Source organism: Stenella coeruleoalba, assembly GCF_951394435.1.
Source record: "Stenella coeruleoalba genome assembly, chromosome: 15".
Taxonomy (NCBI): Eukaryota; Metazoa; Chordata; class Mammalia; order Artiodactyla; family Delphinidae; genus Stenella; species Stenella coeruleoalba.
The window spans coordinates 20,627,550-20,648,404 of record NC_137161.1 but is presented as its reverse complement, the minus strand read 5'-3'; the positions used below and the strand labels follow the sequence as shown (position 1 = coordinate 20,648,404).

The following is a 20,855-nucleotide window of genomic DNA, read 5'->3' as shown; positions in this document are numbered from 1 at the left end:
TTTGGAAATGGGTGTATGTATGTAAAGTCTAATTTTTCCCCTGGTGGATTTGCTCTATTTGAGTTATCAGGAGCTAACACTGAATGCCTGTTGTGTCTTACACAGTAAGGCTGTACACGTTCTCTCATTTAATACAACCTTTTTAAACCTCATTTTACAACTTAGATTGGATGACAGCCTGGAGCTAGGAAATGGCAAAGTTAGGATTCCAAATCATGTCTACTTGTCTCCAAAGACCTTGATCTTTCCACGACTATGCCATTTCTCTCAAAAGAATGCAGAATTTTCTTCACAGCTCTAAAGCGCATAGATTCTGAAGCCTCTCACTTCCTTCCAATTAGATTCCTATCCATTACACCTTTCCTATTACTTGAACTTATTAGCTCTCATTTGGATTAGCAGAATCTTTCTCAAACTGGTTGCTGGAATCATCTGTGGAGTGCCTTGAAATGCAGGTTCCCAGGCCATGCCCCTGGAAATTCTGATTCGGGATTGATTGGGGTCTAGAATCTGTATTTTTCACAAGCATTTGAATCATGAGTAGTCAAACTGGAGGAAACATTGGGCTAGTGTCCTAGCCTAACAAATCTACCCATCTCTAAGTTTTCTTATTTCAATCCATTCCCCCTTCCCCTTTTCAGCGTTACTCTCAAGGTCCCTAAAGACTTGCATACTGTTTCCACTGTTTTATTTACTGTTAATAATAAACACTACTGTTCATCGAGCATTTACTCATTTACTCCCACGACATCGTCCCCCCCACACCCCGCCGCCTTGGACAGAAGCTCCATGAAAGAAGAGACTGGAACTGCAGTACCTGGGCGCACAGTAGGCGCCCAATATCTACTGAACTAGAAAACCCTCAGGGTAGTTACTATTATTATCCTCCAATCTGAAAATCTGGAGACTAAAAGAAATAGTACAGGGCTTCGCTGGTGGCGCAGTGCTTAAGGATCCGCCTGCCAATGCACGTAACATGGGTTCGAGCCCTGGTCCGGGAAGATCCCACATGCCGCGGAGCAGCTAAGCCCGTGAGCCACAACTACTGAAGCCTGCGCACCTAGAGCCCGTGCTCCGCAACGAGAAGCCACCACAATGAGAAGCCCGCGTACCTCAACGAAGAGTAGCCCCCCCTCGCCACAACTAGAGAAAGCCCGCGCGCAGCAAACAAAGACCCAACGCAGCCAAAAGTAAATAAATTTAGTAAGTATAAAAGTGTCTCAAGTTTGAAAATGACAACATTTATTCTAACTCTGCAAACATAGCTTGAATCCTGCCTCCAGTGCCCTGAGAGGTAGTCTGCAGCCTATGCTCGCTCACGCACCTGCAGAGCTAGAACACTCACTGCTGGAGACAGCTCCGAAATATGTTGCCACCCTCTGGTTCTAATTCTGCCCCTTAAGGCTGTGCTGTTACTCTTGCATATTAGTTACTTATTGCATATGACAACTCTTGGAAAAAAAAAAAAAGAAATAGTACAGCCGTGATAGCTTGTAACGTAACATTCATTTGGGATACACTGCCTCCTTGCCCACAGAGTGACGCAGGCGGCGACAAACTCTCGTGCCAGCGGTCCCTTCCCAAAGCTCACCCTTTCCGAGATGTGCGGCCGCCACCCAAGGAAGGCCATGCTCTTAGGGAGGCCACTTAAAACCCTGGTCCCTCACGCTACAGAGGCGGAGAAGCGCGCCCTTTTGTACAATATGGCGGGTCGAGTCACATGGGCCCCGCGGCAGATCTGAAACGCACGTTACGTGGCTCGGAGGGGGCGGTGGTCACGGGGGCGTGGCGGTAACACCGCGGAACCTCCAGCGCCCGGGCTTCTCGCGGGCCACGCCCCGCGGCCCCTTCGGGGCCTCGTGCGCAAAGGAGGGGGTGGAGCCTTCCTCGGGACCTTTCACCTCAGCATGGCTGCGCCCGTGGGACCGGTGAAGTTCTGGAGACCTGGTAAGGCCCTTGGCGGAACGCTGGGCAGATGCGGCAGCTGGACTTCGGTCTTGGCCCCGCGGCCGGCGTCCTGGCGCCTGCGGCCCTGCTCGCAGGCCTGACCTCAGCGAGCTGGCCACCATTGCCTCCGAGCTGGTGGGCTCCGCGGCTTAGGCGCCACAGTGGTCCCGAGGGATTCAGGGCTCCGCCCCCAGCCGGGGCAGAAGATCACCGTGTGACCTCGTTCCATTCTCTCAGCCTCCACAGGCCTCGTTTTCCTCACTCCTGATGCCTGTCTTGCCCAACCCGTGCGATGGGGAAACGCTAAAGCGCCCACGCGTGTCCTGTTACCGCCCTGGGGCTACGCTGGGGCCGGACAGGGGCTGCTGCTCGGGGTTTAGGAGTTCATGTTAGGAAATCAGACTGCCTGGGTTCTAATTCTCGACTCTGCTGTAGAGTAGCAGAGTTCCTTTGGGCAAGTCTTTTAACCCTTTTTAGCCTTAGCCTTCTTACCTGTGAGATGGGGAGAATAGTGACATCTGTGGGCTGGAATAACGAGCACGACGCATTGTTTGATGTGATCATTAAAAGGGAAAGTAGTTTAGTCTGTTTTTGGGTTTCTGTCCGCCCCACGTGTCTGCCAGAAATTGAACACCCCCCTTGGTATTGGCTGTCACCCACTCCCCCTCTTGCAGGCTAACACCATTCTCAGCCGCAAAATGATTTGCTTGTCTTGTTTGAATTTACTCATTAGTCAGGATTTTATTGAATGTTTACGTGCCAGACCCTTCCTCCTCTTACAATCAGTTTCCTGTGAAAAACAAAAGTTTCTTAAAGGGTTACCGGCTTGTTTTTTTCCCACCACTTGCACCTCCGCACGTCTGGATGTGCACAGTATTGTATATTGCAGCAAAAATGAAGTAAGACAGAGAAGGTAATATAAGGGAAGCTTTTAAAGGGTATTTAGAGTGGTTCCCAGAAATTTTGAACGTGCCTATCAGTGATGATGAACATAAACCTAAGCAAGGTTTGTGTTAATTCTTTTTTTTAAAATCTGTAGCTTGTCCCCTAATGATAATTTTATGATTCAGCATTTAAGTCATCAGCCAGTTATCGATCCTGAGTTTTATTTGCAGCCAAAGCTAAGATCCCATTAGATAATGAGATATCCTCTATTTTATTTATTCAAGCCTTTAATAACAGGTCAAAGTGTTAAGTACAATAAAGGCCTAAATAAATTGTTGAAAATCAGATCAGCTACTCTTTTGGTTAAAGAACATGGGATTATTCTAAGAGTTCTATTCCATTATTTAGTTCATTCACTGAAGTTATACTTACTAACACCTCGCCTTGTGGTTAGGAGACAAATACGGATGACTAGGGCTCTGCTCTCAAGATTTATACTCTCTCTCTCTCAATTATAATATGAAATTGGATATCCTCTTTCTTTTTTTTTTTGCGGTACATGGGCCTCTTACTGTTGTGGCCTCTCCCGTTGTGGAGCACAGGCTCCGGACGCGCAGGCCCAGCGGCCATGGCTCACGGACCCAGGCGTTCCGCGGCATGTGGGATCTTCCCGGACCGGGGCACGACCCCGTGTCCCCTGCATCAGCAGGCAGACTCTCAACCACCGCGCCACCAGGGAAGCTCGGATATCCTCTTTAAGAGATTTTAAAGTGAGGCAGAAAAAGGCGGTGGTAAGGAAGATGAGCTCTGCTAGGGTCAGACTGTAGAGACCATATTGACTACCATTTACTAACTTGGTGATTTGGGAAAATCACGGTTACCCCATCTGTAAATTGGGAATGACACCTACCCAAAGGATTGTTTTGAGGATTAAATGAGAATACACATCAAGCTCTTAGCACTAGATACATATTAACTATTATAATTACTTGGAAGTATAGAAGAGGGGGAAAGTTTGAATGTGTGGATAAGAAATACTGCATCAAGACAGTGGTATTTTTGAGGTGAACGTTGAAGCACAAATGAGGCTTTGTTCTGCAGAGAGGTAGGAGAATGGAGCTCTAAAGGGTGTAGCGTGGACAAAGGCAAAGTGGGATGGAACCTCAGCAGTGTCCAACACACCACAATAATTGAGTAGCGTGGTGTTTAGTGGCAGGGCGTAGTAGGAGATGAAGCCAGAAAGGTAAGTAGGGGCCTCATTGTGAGAAGTCTCCATGCAAGTTAAAGAATTTGGGTTTCACTGTTCTTAAGCAGGAGGTAACACAATGAGGTTTATTTTTGGAAGGTAACTCTGGCCTTGGTGAGCAGAATGCTTGGGGGAGGAAATTAGAGTCAGGGACACCCTTAAGAGAAGGTGCTACTAAAATCGAGAAGGGATATTGAAAACCTCAGTTCTGGCATGTGAGCAGTAGGGAGGGACCTTATGGGAGAGATTTGAGAGGCAGATGTGGGGGAAGGTAAAGTCGGTAATGACTCAGATTTCTGGGTTCAGTGACTATCTTGGTAAGTGGTTCTCAAATTTTGCTGTATAGTTGAATCACTTGGGAAGCTTTTAAAACTCCTGCTGTTCAGTCATACCCCATGGTAATAAATCAGAAGTCCGGAGGGGCTAGGAATCAGGCGTCAGTATTTTTTAAAGATCCCCAGGTAATTCAAGTGTGCATCAAAGTTTGGGAACCACTGTTCTAGGTAAACTGTTGTCATTCACTGAGATGGGAATGGATTTAGTGCACACTTACTGGGCCCTTTGTGCTAGTCACTTTTACTTAACGTCATCTTATTAAGAGGTAACAATATCTTGAAAAAAAATTTTTTTTTTATTGTTTATTTTTGGCTGCGTTGGGTCTTCGTTGCTGTGTGTGGGCTTTCTCTAGTTGCAGTGAGCGGGGGCTACTTTTCGTTGCGGTGGATGGGTTCTCATTGTGGTGGCTTCTCTTGTGGAGCACGGGCCCTAGGTGTGTGGGCTTCAGTAGCTGTGTCTCGTGGGCCCTAGAGTGCATGCTCAGTAGTAGTGGCACATGGGCTTAGTTGCTCCACGGCATGTGGGATCTTCCCGGACCAGGGATTGAACCCGTGTCCCCTGCATTGGCAGGCAGATTCTTAACCACTGCGCCACCAGGGAAGTCCCGGTCACAATATCTTGTGATGGAGGTATTACTCTCATTATACAGATTAGGAAACTGAAGTTGAAAATATGAAAGTAGGATGTGGGAAATACATGGTGAAGGTCAGGGAAGTGAGTGAGACTGGGTATAAGGCTAGATGAATATGTCCTATAGGCTGGGAGTCACAAGCTCAGGTAGCTACAGGGGGCCTCTGGGACAATCGAAATAAGTGAAGGTGCTGGGTGGAAATAATAGGGAGTGGTGGGAACTGTGGCAAACTAGAGCGTGTGTACACTGATACGTGTACAGTATTGATTACACTGAAGGGTACACATGCTATCTAAAGCAGGAAGCTGTAGATGGTTCCACCCTATTGGTGTCATATGGGCTCAAATATCCAGGTTAGAATGGGAAATTTTTACGTGTTTTAAATGAATGATTTCAGACGTTTTAACAGTGACATATTTGGGGTCCTTGAGTAACTAGTTTGTGAGCTCTACCAGTTTGTGATCTCTGCCTTAAGATCTTTGTATGAGCTGCCTGAGGTTTTTGTAGAAAAAAGTTTGACTTGATTTGCTAGTACAAGTGGATCAGAAGGGCCTGGCCATTTTCCTTCCTTCATTCAACAAATATTTAATGATAAAATCAATGTTTGACAGTGTGCCTGGCAAACGCTTTATAGCAAGAGCTTTGAAGATTTTTTGACCTGATCTACAGTGAGAAATGTGACCCAGCATGGGTACACATAATGTATTGTGTTGTGATTCAGCACGCATGCACGTGTATGTGCGTGCACATGCACACACACGTAACTAGAAAGAGTTGTACAAAAACAATATTGCTTCTTGGGGTGCCCTCTGATACTTTCTATTCTATTTCTAGTTCATCTTTAAAAAGAGCTAGCCATGACCCACTACATGAGTTTCCTAACCCATTAATGGGTCACCACTCAAACTGAAAAATTGGGTTAGAGGGACTGCTGGATTGGGGGGGGGGGGCGATGCTTTCATCAGCCTTGTTTTATAGATGGGGAAATGGTTTACAAGAATTACAAACTTGTTACTTGCTTAAGCACTGAGAATGTTCCCAAGGGAAAAAACAAACCATAGGCAGCCAGAATGGGCCGTGGGATGTATATATAGTGGGGAAGCAGGCCTGGTTTGGTTGAATGAAGTCTTTTGTGTGGAGGAGACATGCTCCTCATTGACTGACAGTAGCTGTTCTCGTAAAAGACCTCATAACTGAATGTACTGAGGTGAACTTGGCTGTAGGTTAGAGACAGGAGGGATGGGGTAGTCAGGAAGACACCTGGGTGGGTTAAACCTTGGTGTGGGAGGAAGTAAGAGACGTTGCGGGAGCAATGTGAAAAGATTCTAGACATGCTGTAGGGGTTTCCCTGGTGGCACAGTGGTTAAGAATCCATCTGCCAATGCAGGGGACACGGGTTCGAGCCCTGGTCTGCGAAGATCCCACATGCCGCGGAGCAACTAAGCCCACGCACTACAACTACTGAGCCTGCGCTCTAGAGCCTGTGAGCCACAACTACTGAAGCCCGCGCACCGCGATGAAGAGTAGCCCCTGCTCGCCGCAACTAGAGAAAGCCTGCGCGCAGCAACCAAGACCCAGTGCAGCCAAAAATAAATATAAATTTAAAAAAAATTATAAAAAAATAAATAAAAGATTCTAGACATGCTGTAAAGGTTTAAAATGTTTGGAAAAGGAGGGAATTCAGGACAAAAGCAGAGCTGATGAGGATAAGCTATTTCTTTGCTCTAGTTTTCTTCGGTGAAGATTACAAGGCGTTAATCAGAGGTAGTAATAATAAGGGTAGAAAGGAAAGGAAACTCACCTCTTTGAGCACAGGCTTTATTCCAGGTCCTGTTCTATCTTTTATCTTGTTGAAAGGAAAGTCAACATTTTGGCAAAACAATAGAGCAGTGCCCCACTTACCTGATTTTTGGCAACCTTGGACCTCTGGAGCACAGCTATGTTCCTAGAAACGAAAGGAAAAGGGATCAGAGATCTACAGCAATGATTCTAAATTTAGCTCTAGGGCGTCTCTGGACCTCCAGCATTTTGTGTTCTGATAAATTACATTCTGGTGTATTTTTCAGGAGATGGAGTTCACAGCCTTTATTAGATTGTCGAAGGGATCTGGGACCCCTCAAAAATGTAAAAATAAATCACTGGGCTAAATATTCTTATCACAAAGCCTCTGTACTTTCACATAGCATCACAGATTCTGAGTTCAGAAAACCCGGGAGGTGATAGTATTGGGTAATTATCCCTGTAGCACCCCTAACAGAGGGCTGTGAACTTCTGGCAGGGGTCGTTATTGATTCATAAAGGTGGCATACCCCTGTACTGAACAAGTCTAACTTTTAGAGATAACTTCCTCATGTTGAGTTGAATTCTGAACCCTGTATCATTTACTTATTACTCTGAGTTCCATCTTGGGCTGCACGAACCATTTGGTGTGAAGAGTTACAGAGGCTGATGATAAAAATTGAAGCCATGTTCCTTCTAAGGCATTTTCCTTTTCAGGCTAAAAATTCTTTTCAGGCTAAAAGTTGTACGTTGAACAACTTTTCATGGGGGGATTTGGCTTCCCTATCTTCACCACCCTGAGGCCCAGTTTTTCGTCGTTTTTACCAAGAAGCCACTGTGGGTATCTGGTGTTTAATCTGCTCAGCAGTGGCTTCTTGGCCCAGCACTTCCCAACCAACCACTGCAATTCTGTGATTCAGATAGGCGCTGCCACTTATTGTACCCCACTCCAGGGCTGTAGTTGATTGGATCAGGTTGGGCAGCGGCCCTAAGCTGGGAGAAAAAGAGCCTTCCTCATCTCCCAAACAGACAACACACACCTGGGACTCCTGGTTCCCCTCACTGGGTCTTTCTCCATTCCCACTTTATGCACTAAGTTATGTTTCTTTGGGAGGATGAACAAGAGAAGCAAGTAAGCTGCACCAGGGTAAGGCCGGCATCTGTAGTGTTCGCTGCTGTATCTCTGGCACGTCCATCCTTGCTGGTGAGTGAGTGAGTGAGTGGTGGAGGAACTGTGAGCCTGAGCTCTGGCCCTGGAAGCAGCCTTAATTCCAGCTCCTGTAGAGAAGCCAGCCCCAGGGACTGAAAGGAGCTTGTCGAGAGGGGCAGAGAGAAGGAAAAAGGCCAGGCAGCATTTGAGTCCCCGGTCGGTGCCCGTTGGCCCTGAACCTTGCTGCCATCCTACGGTGATAGGATTCATCGTTTGCCTCAGCTAATTCCCACTAGGTTTCTGCCACTTTTATTAAGAGTTTGGTAATAATAGCAGCATGGTGGCCAGAACTCAATACATTGTCCTCTATAATGTACAGTTGCGTGTGGCCAATTTGGAGCCCAATAGGTCTGCCATCTCCTTTGTTCTTGACACCGCAGTGAGGCTCTTCTGTAGTCTCGTAGGTGCCTTTCTAGATGCTTTCCTGAAATTACAGTTTAATACCTTTTGGTAGTTTGAGATTAAAATGCAGTGCTTCTGTTGTATATCTTCATCTTTGAATTTGTAACTTTCACGCAATTTTTCTGTTCCTTATATCAGAGAATCTGAAAAAAACATTTCTGTTGCAGGTACAGAGGGACCAGGTGTCAGCATCTCTGAAGAGAGACAAAGTCTAGCTGAAAACTCTGCAACGACTGTTGTTTACAATCCTTATGCTGCCCTTTCTATAGAGCAGCAGAGGCAGAAGCTGCCAGTGTTCAAGGTATATTAAATAAGTATGTTCAGTTGTCGGCCTGAAGCAGCCTGCATTAGCTTTTTTTTTTTTTAATTAATTAATTTTTTTGGCTGGGTTGGGTCTTCGTTGCTGTGCGCGGGCTTTCTCTAGTTGTGGCAAGCGGGGGCTACTCTTCATTGCGGCGCGTGGGCTTCTCATTGTGGTGGCTTCTCTCGTTGTGGAGCATGGGCTCTAGGCGCACAGGCTTCAGTAATTGTGGCGCATGGGCTTAGTTGCCCCATGGCATGTGGGATCTTCCTGGACCAGGGATCAAACCCATGTCCCCTGCATTGGCAGGCAGATTCGCAACCACTGCACCAGCAGGGAAGTCCCCTGCAGTAGCTTTGTACTTGGCACTGAAGTGAATAATGTCCTCTTACTCTTAATGATCCTGTAGAACACAGCGAGCTCAGAGATACCCTTATCTGAAGAGATCGTCTGTTCAAAATATGTGTGTTAGTTAACTTTATAAGTCTGGAAAGTCCTTACAGTTTTTTTTGGTTAGATCTTACATATTGGAAAAACTGGAAGAAATGAAATGACATTCTTTTTTCCCCTCTTTGCTTTCAGTTACGGACAAGTTCAAACATACAGAAAAGTAGAGAAAACAGCACAGCGAACTCTTATGCATCCATCTTCAACAAATTACCAACATGTGGCCAATTTTAGCTTTCTTTTTAAAGGCATATTTCTTTACCCAAGATTAATTAGAAATAGGAGGTTGTTTCTGTTGAAGAGATTAACTCCCACTGAGATAGTGATGGGATTTTGGTATGGTTATTACATACCATGTGCACATCCAGACACGTGATTTTATTAATCTCATGAAATGGACATATACTCACAAGAGACCAAAGTGTAAACTAGAATTAAGAATATATTCGTTTACAGTGAGCCGTGGTTCTCCAGTACAGATACTTTTCTCCCCGTTGCCAAGTCCACGTGGGAAGCCAAATTGTAATCAGGAAGTGGGCTCAGAGCCAAAGACGGTTTAGATATAGTTGAAGGATATTTATTTCCTGTAGTCTCTGATGAAGGGTGATGAACTCTCCCTGCCTTGTATGATGTCTCTGGAATGACCCGAGTAAGTGGGGCCACCAGCACCTGTGTCTCTCTTTCTTCCGGACACTGTTGGGGGAAAGCTGCCCAAGTCCTTGCACTTAGGGCGTTTTTTTGTCTAGACTGTGCTAATAATGTCTCTTCTATTAATACGTTCTTTCTCCAAATGGATATGAAACAGCCGCCTTCTGAATTTCGCCAGGTCACCTCGATCAGACTTTTCTGTGGCCCCAAATGTTTTAGTTACTCCTGTACTGATAGTTGCTGGGTTTCTTCTGCAGGTGATTAACCTCATCCATTATGTGTGAGTGTAAACCAGTTTGACCCTCAGGAGATAAGATTATAGGTTCACCATTGAGGGGCACAGTTTGAGCTGTGATGAAGTGTCTGGACTCGAGCTAGACTTTAGAGTTCAAACCCAGGCTTCATCATTTGTGTGCTGTGTGGACTTGCTTCACTGCCTGAGCTTCTGTTTACTTACCTGTCATATGGGACTAATGGTACCTTCCTCATAGGATTGTTATGAGGACCAGATGAGATAAGCCACATAGAGCATTTAGTAAGATATCTGACATGTAGTAAACGTTGGAAGTACAAGGATAATTATTGTTTACTGAGTATTTAATTTTCTTGACTCTTCTTCATCCTCCAACTGTACTTATAATAAATGAAATAACATTAAAAAAAAGAAAGCAAGAAGGTATTAATAACATATTGAAATTAAAATGGTAAGAAAATGCGTGTAAGTTATTGATAAAAATCAAAGCAGAGCTTAAGCGTAGTTACAATCTCATAAAATGTTAAAGATAAAGCTAGGAGACCAAAAGGATAAAAAGTTACCCGTTCACCACTGCTGCCCCCATTAAAACTAAAAGTGAAAATTCCTTTTTTTAATTTTTTAAAAGATTTTATTTGATGTGGACCATTTTTAAAGTCTTTATTGAATTTGTTACAATATTGCTTCTGTTTTATGTTTTGAGGCATGTGGGATCTTAGCTCCCTGACCAGGGATCGAACCTGCACCCCCTGCATCGGAAGGCGAAGTCTTAACCACTGGACCGCCAGGGAAGTCCCCGTGAAAATAGCTTTAAAAATAGAAGTTGAAACTAAAGCAGCAGTAAATCAAAGGCTCGCCCCCCTTTACCCCAGTGCCATTTCAAGGCAGCCTTCCCCTTGGCTACCTCCTGTAGGCTGGCGTTCTCTTTGGGCCCTGAACACTGCTGTGCAAGGTTGTCCTCTTACTTCCTTAAACTCAACCTCGCTGAAGCTCAGTCTGGTCCTCTGCACCAGCTCTCCTTGATTTCCCTGCCTGTGCCTGTCGGTGGTACCGTCATTCTTCCAGGCTCTAAACTGGAAATAGTTTTGTCATCTCTCTCTTGCATGTCACACGTTGGACTCTCCACTTGCAATGCTTTGTATTTAGCACATGAAGTATGAGTTAATGCCTTCAGTTTCTTCATGCTTATTTCAATCTTGTATATTGCTGCCCAGTTTTCTCGGAACACTTATAGCATGTGCTGCCTCCTGGCTAAAGTCCAGACGCTAGCTCTACGTTCAAGGCTTTCACAGTGCGGCCCTAACTACACCTATTGTAATTCATTTCCAAGTGAAACCTGGAGCCTTTCGTGGGCTTTTTCTAGCACACCTCGAATAGAGTTCATATAGTTTGCCTATTTCCATCTTCTTTCCTTTACTTATGTCATTTCCCTTTCCTGGAATACCATGTGTGTCTCTCTCTGTATGCAAATTTTCTGTCAAGTTTTCCTTGAACACCCACCCATCCATCCATCCATTCAACCATCCATCCAGCAGATGGATTTACAAAATATCATTTACAAAGTATCTGTGAAGAACCCAAACCTTTCCGCTTTCTCTGCCCAAAACAAGAGAAAGCACAGAGTCCAAGCAATCGACAGGAAAGCATCTAGACGAGTCCCAGAGTACCTGCAGCAGAATCTCCTTTGGGTGTTTGTAGAAATGCAGATTCCTGGGCTTCACCCTAGCCCTACTGAATCAAAAACCCTGAGGGTAGGGCTAGGAATCTTCATTTTTAGCAAATATCCTAAAAGATTTTTACACTGAGATTTGAGAACTACATATTTAGACCCTAAATAATGCTAAATTCAAAACCTCAAACAGTCAATACCTTATTTAGCCAGGAAGGCAGCATCTATCTCTCCCAGTCTTCACCAAACACATTGTTGGTGTGGAGTCAGATGAGCTGAGCAGTGATCAGAGTGGGAGAATTTGGCAGGTTTTTACTTCATTCCAAACCAGGAATTTATGTAACACCTTTATGACTTTCCAGATCATCAGGTGTGTCTGTAATCAAATGTGGGTACAGAAATACATTCTGAAGCTAAGTACATGGGATCTTGGAATTATCTGTGACTTTTCAGTGGCCAAATCAGTGTTTCTGCTCCTACTGAATGGATTAAGGAAGGCCCAATAGAAATATAGATGTAACCTATGCTTGCTTTATTGTGAACTTGGCCTTAGAGGTAGAGACGAAAGCATATTCTTTTTGTTTTCACAAGTTAATAAATGAAAAAAAATTAAATTAAGTAATACATGCATGTTGAACAAAATTCAAAGGTCTCCTTCATATCCCTGCTCCCTGGCCACTTTCTTCTGCTCACTGGAGACAGTTTAGTTACCAGTTTCTTGTTTTGTTTTTCCTCAAAGTAGCTTGTACATAAAGAAGCATATATGTATTTACCCTTTCTTCTTCTTTTTTTTTTAAATTTATTTATTTTTGGCTGCATTGGGTCTTAGTTGCTGCGCGTGGGCTTTTTCTAGTTGCAGCGAGCAGGGGCTACTCTTCATTGCGGTGCGCGTGCTCCTCATTGTGGTGGCTTCTCTTGTTGCGGAGCACGGGCTCCAGGCTGGCAGGCTTCAGTAGCTGTGGCATGCTGGCTCAGTAGTTGTGGCTTGCAGGCTCTAGAGCGCAGGCTCAGTAGTTGTGACGCACGGGCCCAGTTGCCCCGCAGCATGGGATCTTCCCAGACCAGGGCTTGAACCTGTGGCCCCTGAACCAGCAGGCGGATTCTTAACCATTGCACCACGAGGCAAGTCCCTACCGTTTCTTTAAAAACACAAATAGTAGTGTATCATTCACACTGTCCTGCACTTTGCTTTCTTACCGTAGCAGACCTCATTGACCATTCCACATCAGTACAAATAGACATTTGTTCTTTTTAACAACTGTGTATTATTCCATTATTGAAGTGTTTCACAGCTGTGTAACCACTCCCCTGTTGATGAACATTTAGGCTGTTTGAATTTTTGGCTCTTATAAACAATACGCAGTGAGTATGCTTGTACATACATCTTTGTTCACATGTATTAGCATGTCTGTAGTCTAACTTCTTATAAGTGGAAATCTTGAATCAAAGGGTATGTGCGTTATATATTTTGATAAGTTATTACACTCAGTTGCAGTTGTATCACCTTGTACTGACACCAACAGTACCTGCACTGTATTTTGATGTATATTAGAAATAAATTTTGATAATTCTTTTTAAAATTTCCTTCCCTTTGGCAAACAGCTCATTTCATAATGTTTAAATATCTTTGTTTAGGTCTTTTGAGAAAATGTATGTCTATTTACAATGTTTGGTTATATTTTTTCAGCTTAGGAATCATATACTGTACTTGATAGAAAACTATCAAACAGTGGTGATTGTTGGAGAAACAGGATGTGGGAAAAGCACGCAGATTCCACAAGTGAGTACATTTAAATGTGTCTTTATACTTAGATTTGATTGGAAGGATTTTGTAACTTGAGAACTCTCTTTACCATTTTTTTGCATTTTTAAGATCTCCTCTCAGAGAGGAAATAGTCAACCCAACTAGATGTTTTTTATTAAACTTTTGAACTTTTATTAAACTTTTAATTTCTTTGATTAGAAGAAGTAACGGTCATCTTCAATTTATTATAATTCTAAAATAATAATAGAATAGCCATACTCTGAAAGGAACAATGGGAACTCATTTGAAGAGGTGTAATGCATAGTTTTTGTCCTCAAATAATTGCAGTTGAAGAGGTGGTGTAAGATGGATGCTGCTATAGTTGTGAATAAAGATTGACTGTTACAGAATTACGCAGTGCTATGGAAGAAACCTCTCTTACAGGACAAAATTTTATCTGGTGTGGATAGAAGTGGAAAGAAGGATCAGGAAAGGCGTCATAAAAGAAATGACATTTGAAATTGGGGAAAAAATATTAAAAAGAAAAAAAAGACAAAGAAATAGAACTTGAATGATCAGTGGGAGTTGGCTGGGAAGATGTCCTCATCCAGTGAATATTGTGGTTAGAGATACTGGGGTGGAGAAGTGCTTGGGGCTCAACAGAGTGGACAGGTAAGATCAAGAGTGGAAAGATAGGGTGAAGTCAAAGTGTGTCTTAAGAGCTTCAACTTGAAGCTCTTAAGTGAAGAATGATATTTAAGTGGTCAGGGATAAGAGTCCTTGTAGGTTTTTCTTTCCTTTTTTAATACAGATTTTTTTAAAAAAAATTTATTTTATTTATTTATTTTTGGCTACGTTGGGTCTTCACTGCTGCACGCGGGCTTTCTCTAGTTGCGGCGAGCAGGGGCTACTCTTCGTTGTGGTGCGCGGGCTTCTCATTGCGGTGGCTTCTCTTGTTGCGGAGCACAGGCTCTTGGCGCGCGCGGGCTGCAGTAGTTGTAGCACGCGGGCTCAGTAGTTGTGGCTCGCAGGCTCTAGAGCACAGGCTCAGTAGTTGTGGCTCACAGGCTCTAGAGCGCAGGCTTGGTAGTTGTGGTGCACGGGCTTAGTTGCTCCGTGGCATGTAGGATCTTCCCGGACCAGGGATCGAACCCGTGTCCCCGGCATTGGCAGGCAGATTCTTAACCACTGTGCCACCAGGGGAGCCACATCCACTGACTCTTGATGTCAACACTATACCTGCTTTTGCAGCATCTTTAAATTTTCACCTGTAAGCAACCATAAGCAGGCAGAAGTCTAAATCCCAGGTGTATTGAGAGACTGGCTTCATGGACAGATTTATTATTATGCAAATTGTTTTCCTTTCCCCTAACACTAGTACTAAGAGATTGACTACGAGAGTGTGTGTGTTTTATTTTGGATGGTAGAACTGTGTCCTGGTTATATGGCTTTGGTTTGCTGAGCTTGAATCCTAGCTCTTGGATTTTTACCTGTGTCCTCGGACAAAGCATATGACCTCTTTGTTTCCTTATCTCTAAATTGCTGATGATGCTATTACCTTCCGCATTGGATTTGTTGTGAGGATTAAATGGGGTTATGCATACCAGACAGTTCCTGGCACTTAGTGATGTACTCGGTGAATCTTAGCCATTATTCTTGTAGTTCTGTTTCTGAATTTGTGTTGATTGGGGTGGTTGGTAGTATTTTGTGTATGTATTCAGTGCAAGAGAGAAATTTCACAGATTTGATAGCAAAAACCTACATTATCTAAAACACTCTGTTCCTTACAGGCATTTTTTAAATTATTATTTTTAGCTAATTTTCGACTAACAGGAAAGTTGCAAAAATAATACAGAATTCCCTTAGACCCCTTACCCCACTTCCCTTACTACAGTAATCAAAAGCAGGACAATAACAATACCAGTAATCAGACTACAGATCTTATTCAAAGCTCATCAGTTTCCCCACCAAAGTTCCTTCTCAGAAGATCCAGGATCCTTCTCCCTGGTCTCCTCCAGTCTATGAAAGTTCCCCATTCTTTCTTCATCTTTTATGACCTTGACATTTTTGAAGAGTACCAGGCATTTATTTTATAGAATGTCCCTCAGTTTGGGTTCGTGTGACGTTTTCTCATGACTAGAATGAGCTGATGCATTTTTGGCAAGAATCCCATAGAAATGATGTGTCCTTCTTAGTGCATTGTATCAAGAGGGTTGACATGGTGGTCTTACCACTGGTGAGGATAATTTGATCACTTTGTTAAGGTGCCAGGTTTCATCTGTAAAGTTACTGTCTTTCCCTTTGTAGTTGATAAATATCTTGGAGGAGATATTTTTAGACTGCAAATAATCTGCTTTTCAAACTATCACCTACTAATTTTAGCATCCCTCCGTAGATCTTATCTGCAGCAGTTACTCAGGTGTTTCTCTAATGAATGGTTTTCTCTATTCCTATTTCCTTTTACATTTATTAAATGGAATCTTCTGTAAGGATGAACTGTTCTTTCTCCCTCACTTATTTATTTATTCAATTATTTATGTGTATCGGTATGGATTCATGGATATTTATTTTATTCTATGGGTTAAAATCCAATACTACCATTATTTTGTTGGTCAGAATGGTCCAGATTTGGTCATTAGGAGCTCCTTCAGTTTGGGTCCTGTGTTCTTTCTAAAAGCCTCCATTCATTTTTTTTGAACACTTCCTTACTTTCTAATAACACAGACAGTGTCAGGCTTGTCTTATGTTTTTCCTGCACTAGCCTTGGGATCAACCGCTTCTCCAAGGAGCCCTGGTTCCTTTTATTGGAGAATGGTGTTTAAAAATCAAGATTTGGGTGCTAGGGTGCTCATTGTTACTGAGGTGTCATTGCTATAAGTCTCAGTGGGCAGATTTAGGAAATATATACGAATACTAAATCCCTACATAATCCCACTTATATATCTGTATCAATCTGTATATATATTAAAAATCATGAATTTATGCTGATACTTCGTTGATTCCAATCCCACATCATAGGGCTCATCTAAAGGACCCATAAAATAGCTTCAGAATTCCTAACCCATACCCCTAACATTTACTAAGTAGATTACAGCACTTAGGTACAGTTCTTTCCATCTCTGGCCTTCAGTCAAGATACTGTTTTCAGTTACTTAGGTTGGTTCTTTTCTTCTCCACCCCCTTCACTGTGATCAGTTATTCATTTGTAATACAGAAAGGGTCATTTGATAGTGTTTGCATTTCTTTTGGTTTCCCTCCACATCCTGGTTGGTTTTGTGTATTTATTTGGGTACTTGAAGAGTACGTGCAACATGATTGTGGTTCTGAGAGTCAGAGCTACACAAAAAACTCTACTCAAAGCATTGCCCCTCCCTCTTCATCCCTGCTGCCATGTTTTCATTCCTCCCTTTTTCCACCCCTTTCCTACCAATCCTCCGTAGTCAACCATTCTCTTTAGTTTCTAGTTTGTCCTTCATTTCTTTTGAACAAATGAGCAGATACATGTATGTAACAGCATTTTAAATCTTTTTCTGTTATAGAAGTAATATATATTGATTGTAAAACAATTTAGACATTATGAAAACAGGTAACTCTGATAACCCCTGTTATCCATTTTGGATTTTAAAAAGCATATAATCAAATAAATACATAAGAAATTAGTATATGTGGAAAATAAATACAGAAATAAATCAGATAATATAATCAAATTTAATGTATACTAATAAAATCTAATGGGATATATACATGTATATAAAGTCTGATTTTTTTTTTTGCAATAACCAATGTTGTTTTATTGGTCTTGTTTAAAGAATCTAATTATTTTTATTTACTCTGACTACAATATTTTGTGTGGTTGATATTTATTGCATGTCTCTGTGTGCACTTTAGAATTCTTTGTTCTACAGATTTAGCACTGTTCTGAGTGACCCATGGATGTTTTTTTTATTCCTTGAGACAGCTGCAGTACGGGGAAATTTTGTACGACTGGGGAGTCAGAGTGTTGAATTTATGCCTTAGTTCTTCTGATTATCACTTCTGTTGTGAACTTAATTAAGCACATGACCTAACATTTCAAAACCTCAGATGCCTCATTTGCAAAATAGTTTTTTAAATCTCTGCTGGGAGAAGAACCATCTGTTAATTCTTTTCTCAGTGATTTTAACATAATCCAGGGTCATCTTGGGGGAGATTGTTTCTGGAGAAGTGGTGTCAGGTGTATACTGAAATGTGATTTTATTTGTAGTACCTCGCAGAAGCTGGCTGGACAGCCGAAGGAAGAGTGGTGGGAGTGACCCAGCCCCGAAGAGTGGCTGCTGTTACAGTGAGTTTCTCTTTTGTTGTAAAGACTCTGTGTCTTCTATTTCAGTGACTTTTTCCTTGTTTCCTAAAAGCTGCAAATGAATGTGATTTGCAGCTCCTCAAGAATTTAATTCTTCACTTGAAAAAGAACTATGATTATTTTTGTAAAATTGATACCTGTACATTATGAATTTTTATGTAATAATAAAGTACAGAAGTCAAAACAAAAAAAGTGATTAAAAAAAAACAACCAAAACCCAAATCTCACCACCCAGCAAAAACAGTTTGAACATTTGTGAACATCATTTCAAGTTTCTCTTTTATGTTCACATAAAAATGAATGGTTGGCTGGATGGATAGAAATGATTTTATAAAAATGGGTTCATAGCCATATATTTGCTTTTGTTGAATTTAACAAAAGAGGAAACTGCAGTGAAATAGGAGTAATTACTGAACTTTGGATAAATAATTTTTCACTACAAGAGAATTTATTAAAGCTTGAAAACTAAGAAAAAGGATTACAAAAAGCTTTAGGGTGTTACTTATTTTTGGAACTATGTTATAGGTAGTTGCCTATCACAAGAGTAAATTAGCACACTGATTCTACCGTTCCTCCCTCCATTTGTGATAAATGCAGTGCTATAATTTTTATTTCAAGATTTATAAATACTCTTTTCTGTAATCATAACTCCCACAGGTATTTAACTTTAGTTTAATAATCACTAATAATTTTCCAAGGTTTTGCCAACTTTGAATTGCTCATTTCACTTTATTTCTTGATTGGCTGAATTTTACATGCCTGAGAATGTTTGATTGTGGTCTTTGTTGATATAAAATTCTTGATTCATCCTCTCTAGGAGCTGTGCAGACACTGCTCCACTGTCTTTTGGCCTGGAGGATCACTGTATAGAAATAGTCTGAGGTCCAGTGGAGTTTTTCCACTCCCTCCCTTCCTGGCCTGCTTTTTCTGCTTGAATGCTTGTAACATGCTTGTTTTTGTACCAGGATATGTCTTGATGCTGATTGTTCTGTCTCATTTTTTATTAAATGTGGAAGAACTTTTAATCTTCAGGCTCAATCTCATTATATCAGGCAGGTTTTCATCCATTATTTCTTGGCACACTTTTCTGTTCCATTTATTTTTTTCCTCTTTTCTAAGAGCACTAATTAAGTGTATATTAGATCCCCTTTGTCTCTTTTTAGTATTTAGCACCCTCTCTGGAATCATCTGTTTTCCAGTTTGTTTTGTGATATTTCTTCAAGCCTGTCCACAATGTTCATGATTGTTTTTAGTCAAATTTATTCTATTTGATTCCTTTGTATCTTTATCTGGGTCTCATAATCACTTCTTTGAATGCTTTTTTGTTTCTTTACTAGCTAGAGAAGTGAATATTTAGAATGGGTGGAGATATTACAATACATTACAAATTTTAAAAGCTGATAATACCACAAACATTTTTTAAAAATCCAGAACATAACATAGTATTTTTATTAATTAGCTGACACATTTCTGTAAATCTTTTTTCCTGCAATTTTTGGCTCTGTCCCCACCGACCACCTCTTCACTTGACAGCGATTTCCTATTATCTTCCTTCAGAGAGAGTAGAGCAGTATTTTAATGTTTCTCTAGCATGGGTGATTTAGATTTGCTTTTTATTATTGGTACTGTGGAGAACCTCCTTTGGCTTTGTAGCATTGTGTAAATTTGGGGGACTATTCGCATATTGGGGAAAAGCCTCTCTGTAACTTCTTGCATGTTCAGGCTGTGAGATTTGGCGGATGTCCACAGATTGGTTTCTGACCTGTACATTTGAGACCTTGTTTCTCCTCAACTGTGCTTTGACTTTGTCTCTTCTTTAAGTTGTTTTAGCTTAAGCTTGTGATTTCTTTGAAACTAGATTTCTTTGGCTGAATTCTACTTCTGTTTCTTTGGGTAATACTTTTGCAATTTCCTTTTTAAACTGCTTTTTTGCTCATGTTCCCTTCTTTCCTTCTTTCTTAGTTGGCTTTAATGCAGTGGGCTGTGTTGGTATTTTTATGATAAGTACTTATCTTTGAGTGGGCTCATTTGCTAGCTGCAGAATTGTGAGGTTGTTCTGGTCTGGCCTCTCACCAAATCTCTTGTTGTCCTTTGCTGGTGGGGGATGAGGATGAGAATGTGCACTCCTTAGTGATTTGAGAGGTCTGTTGCAGCTCATGATAAGATTCTTTGGGCTCTCTGATTTGGGATTGATACTCGCTATTGGATTGCCTGCCTTCTCCTTCAACTCCCCCTCCTTTGTGATTCTTTGCTGTCAAAGTGGGTCTCCACTGAGACATTTCCTGTGTCTCCTGGGTCTGAACACACTACTGCTTCTTGTCTTCCTAATACAAGGCTTGTCAGCCCTGCCTTTTAAGGAGGTGACACCTTAAGGAAGCCAGCAGCCTGCTCTGGTTGTGCGGAGGCCTGGGCCTCTCTTCTAGATTCAGACCTCACAGTATTTGGCAACTGTGTTTCCTAGTTTATTGTTTGGGCTTGTGCCAGTTTCCTTCTTTCATTGGAGATGCAGGTTTTGGTTGATAATATGTTTTATTTATTTATTTTTTTGTTTTAAATTAGCTCTGAGAGGGAGATGAGGGCAAAGATGCCTTTATTTTGCCATCTCCACCTGGACAAGAAATTAATTCTATTTCCTTGAGATATTTTTACTCCTTATTGAGTTTTAATTATTGTGTAATTCTTTTTCCCCAAAGTTCATTTTAATTGTCTTCAAAGTTAGACATTATTGATAAACATTTCCCAAGTCTTCTGTGTGTGTGTAAAAATGGAGATAACGGTTCAGCAACTAGATTGCAATGTTAGACATAACCTTTTATGTCATGAAAGATGATTCACTTACTTAAAACATTTGAACAATTTTTTCTGTTTGTGGTTTGGAATCCCAGCTCTTAATCAATTTGCATTTTTCCTCCAAATTTGTAGCCATGGATAATTTCCATGAAACCACATGCTTTCTCTTAAAGAACAAAGAGTATATAAATTAGCTGTGTAGTATTAATAGAGCTGGCCAGTTTGAAA

General features: G+C 41.8%; 1 protein-coding gene across 1 annotated transcript in view; it reads left to right on the top strand.

Annotated features, from left to right (window-relative positions):
- Positions 1-1,896: 1,896 nt before the first annotated feature.
- DHX35 (DEAH-box helicase 35) overlaps positions 1,897-20,855 on the top strand; it is a 70,804-nt gene continuing 51,845 nt past the window's right edge. Inside the window, exons 1-4 of the mRNA XM_079944144.1 lie at positions 1,897-1,947; positions 8,604-8,737; positions 13,442-13,534; positions 17,742-17,819. Of these exons, the coding sequence (XP_079800270.1) occupies positions 1,908-1,947; positions 8,604-8,737; positions 13,442-13,534; positions 17,742-17,819 (345 nt within the window). The 5' untranslated portion in view covers positions 1,897-1,907. The remainder of the gene's footprint in view (positions 1,948-8,603; positions 8,738-13,441; positions 13,535-17,741; positions 17,820-20,855) is intronic.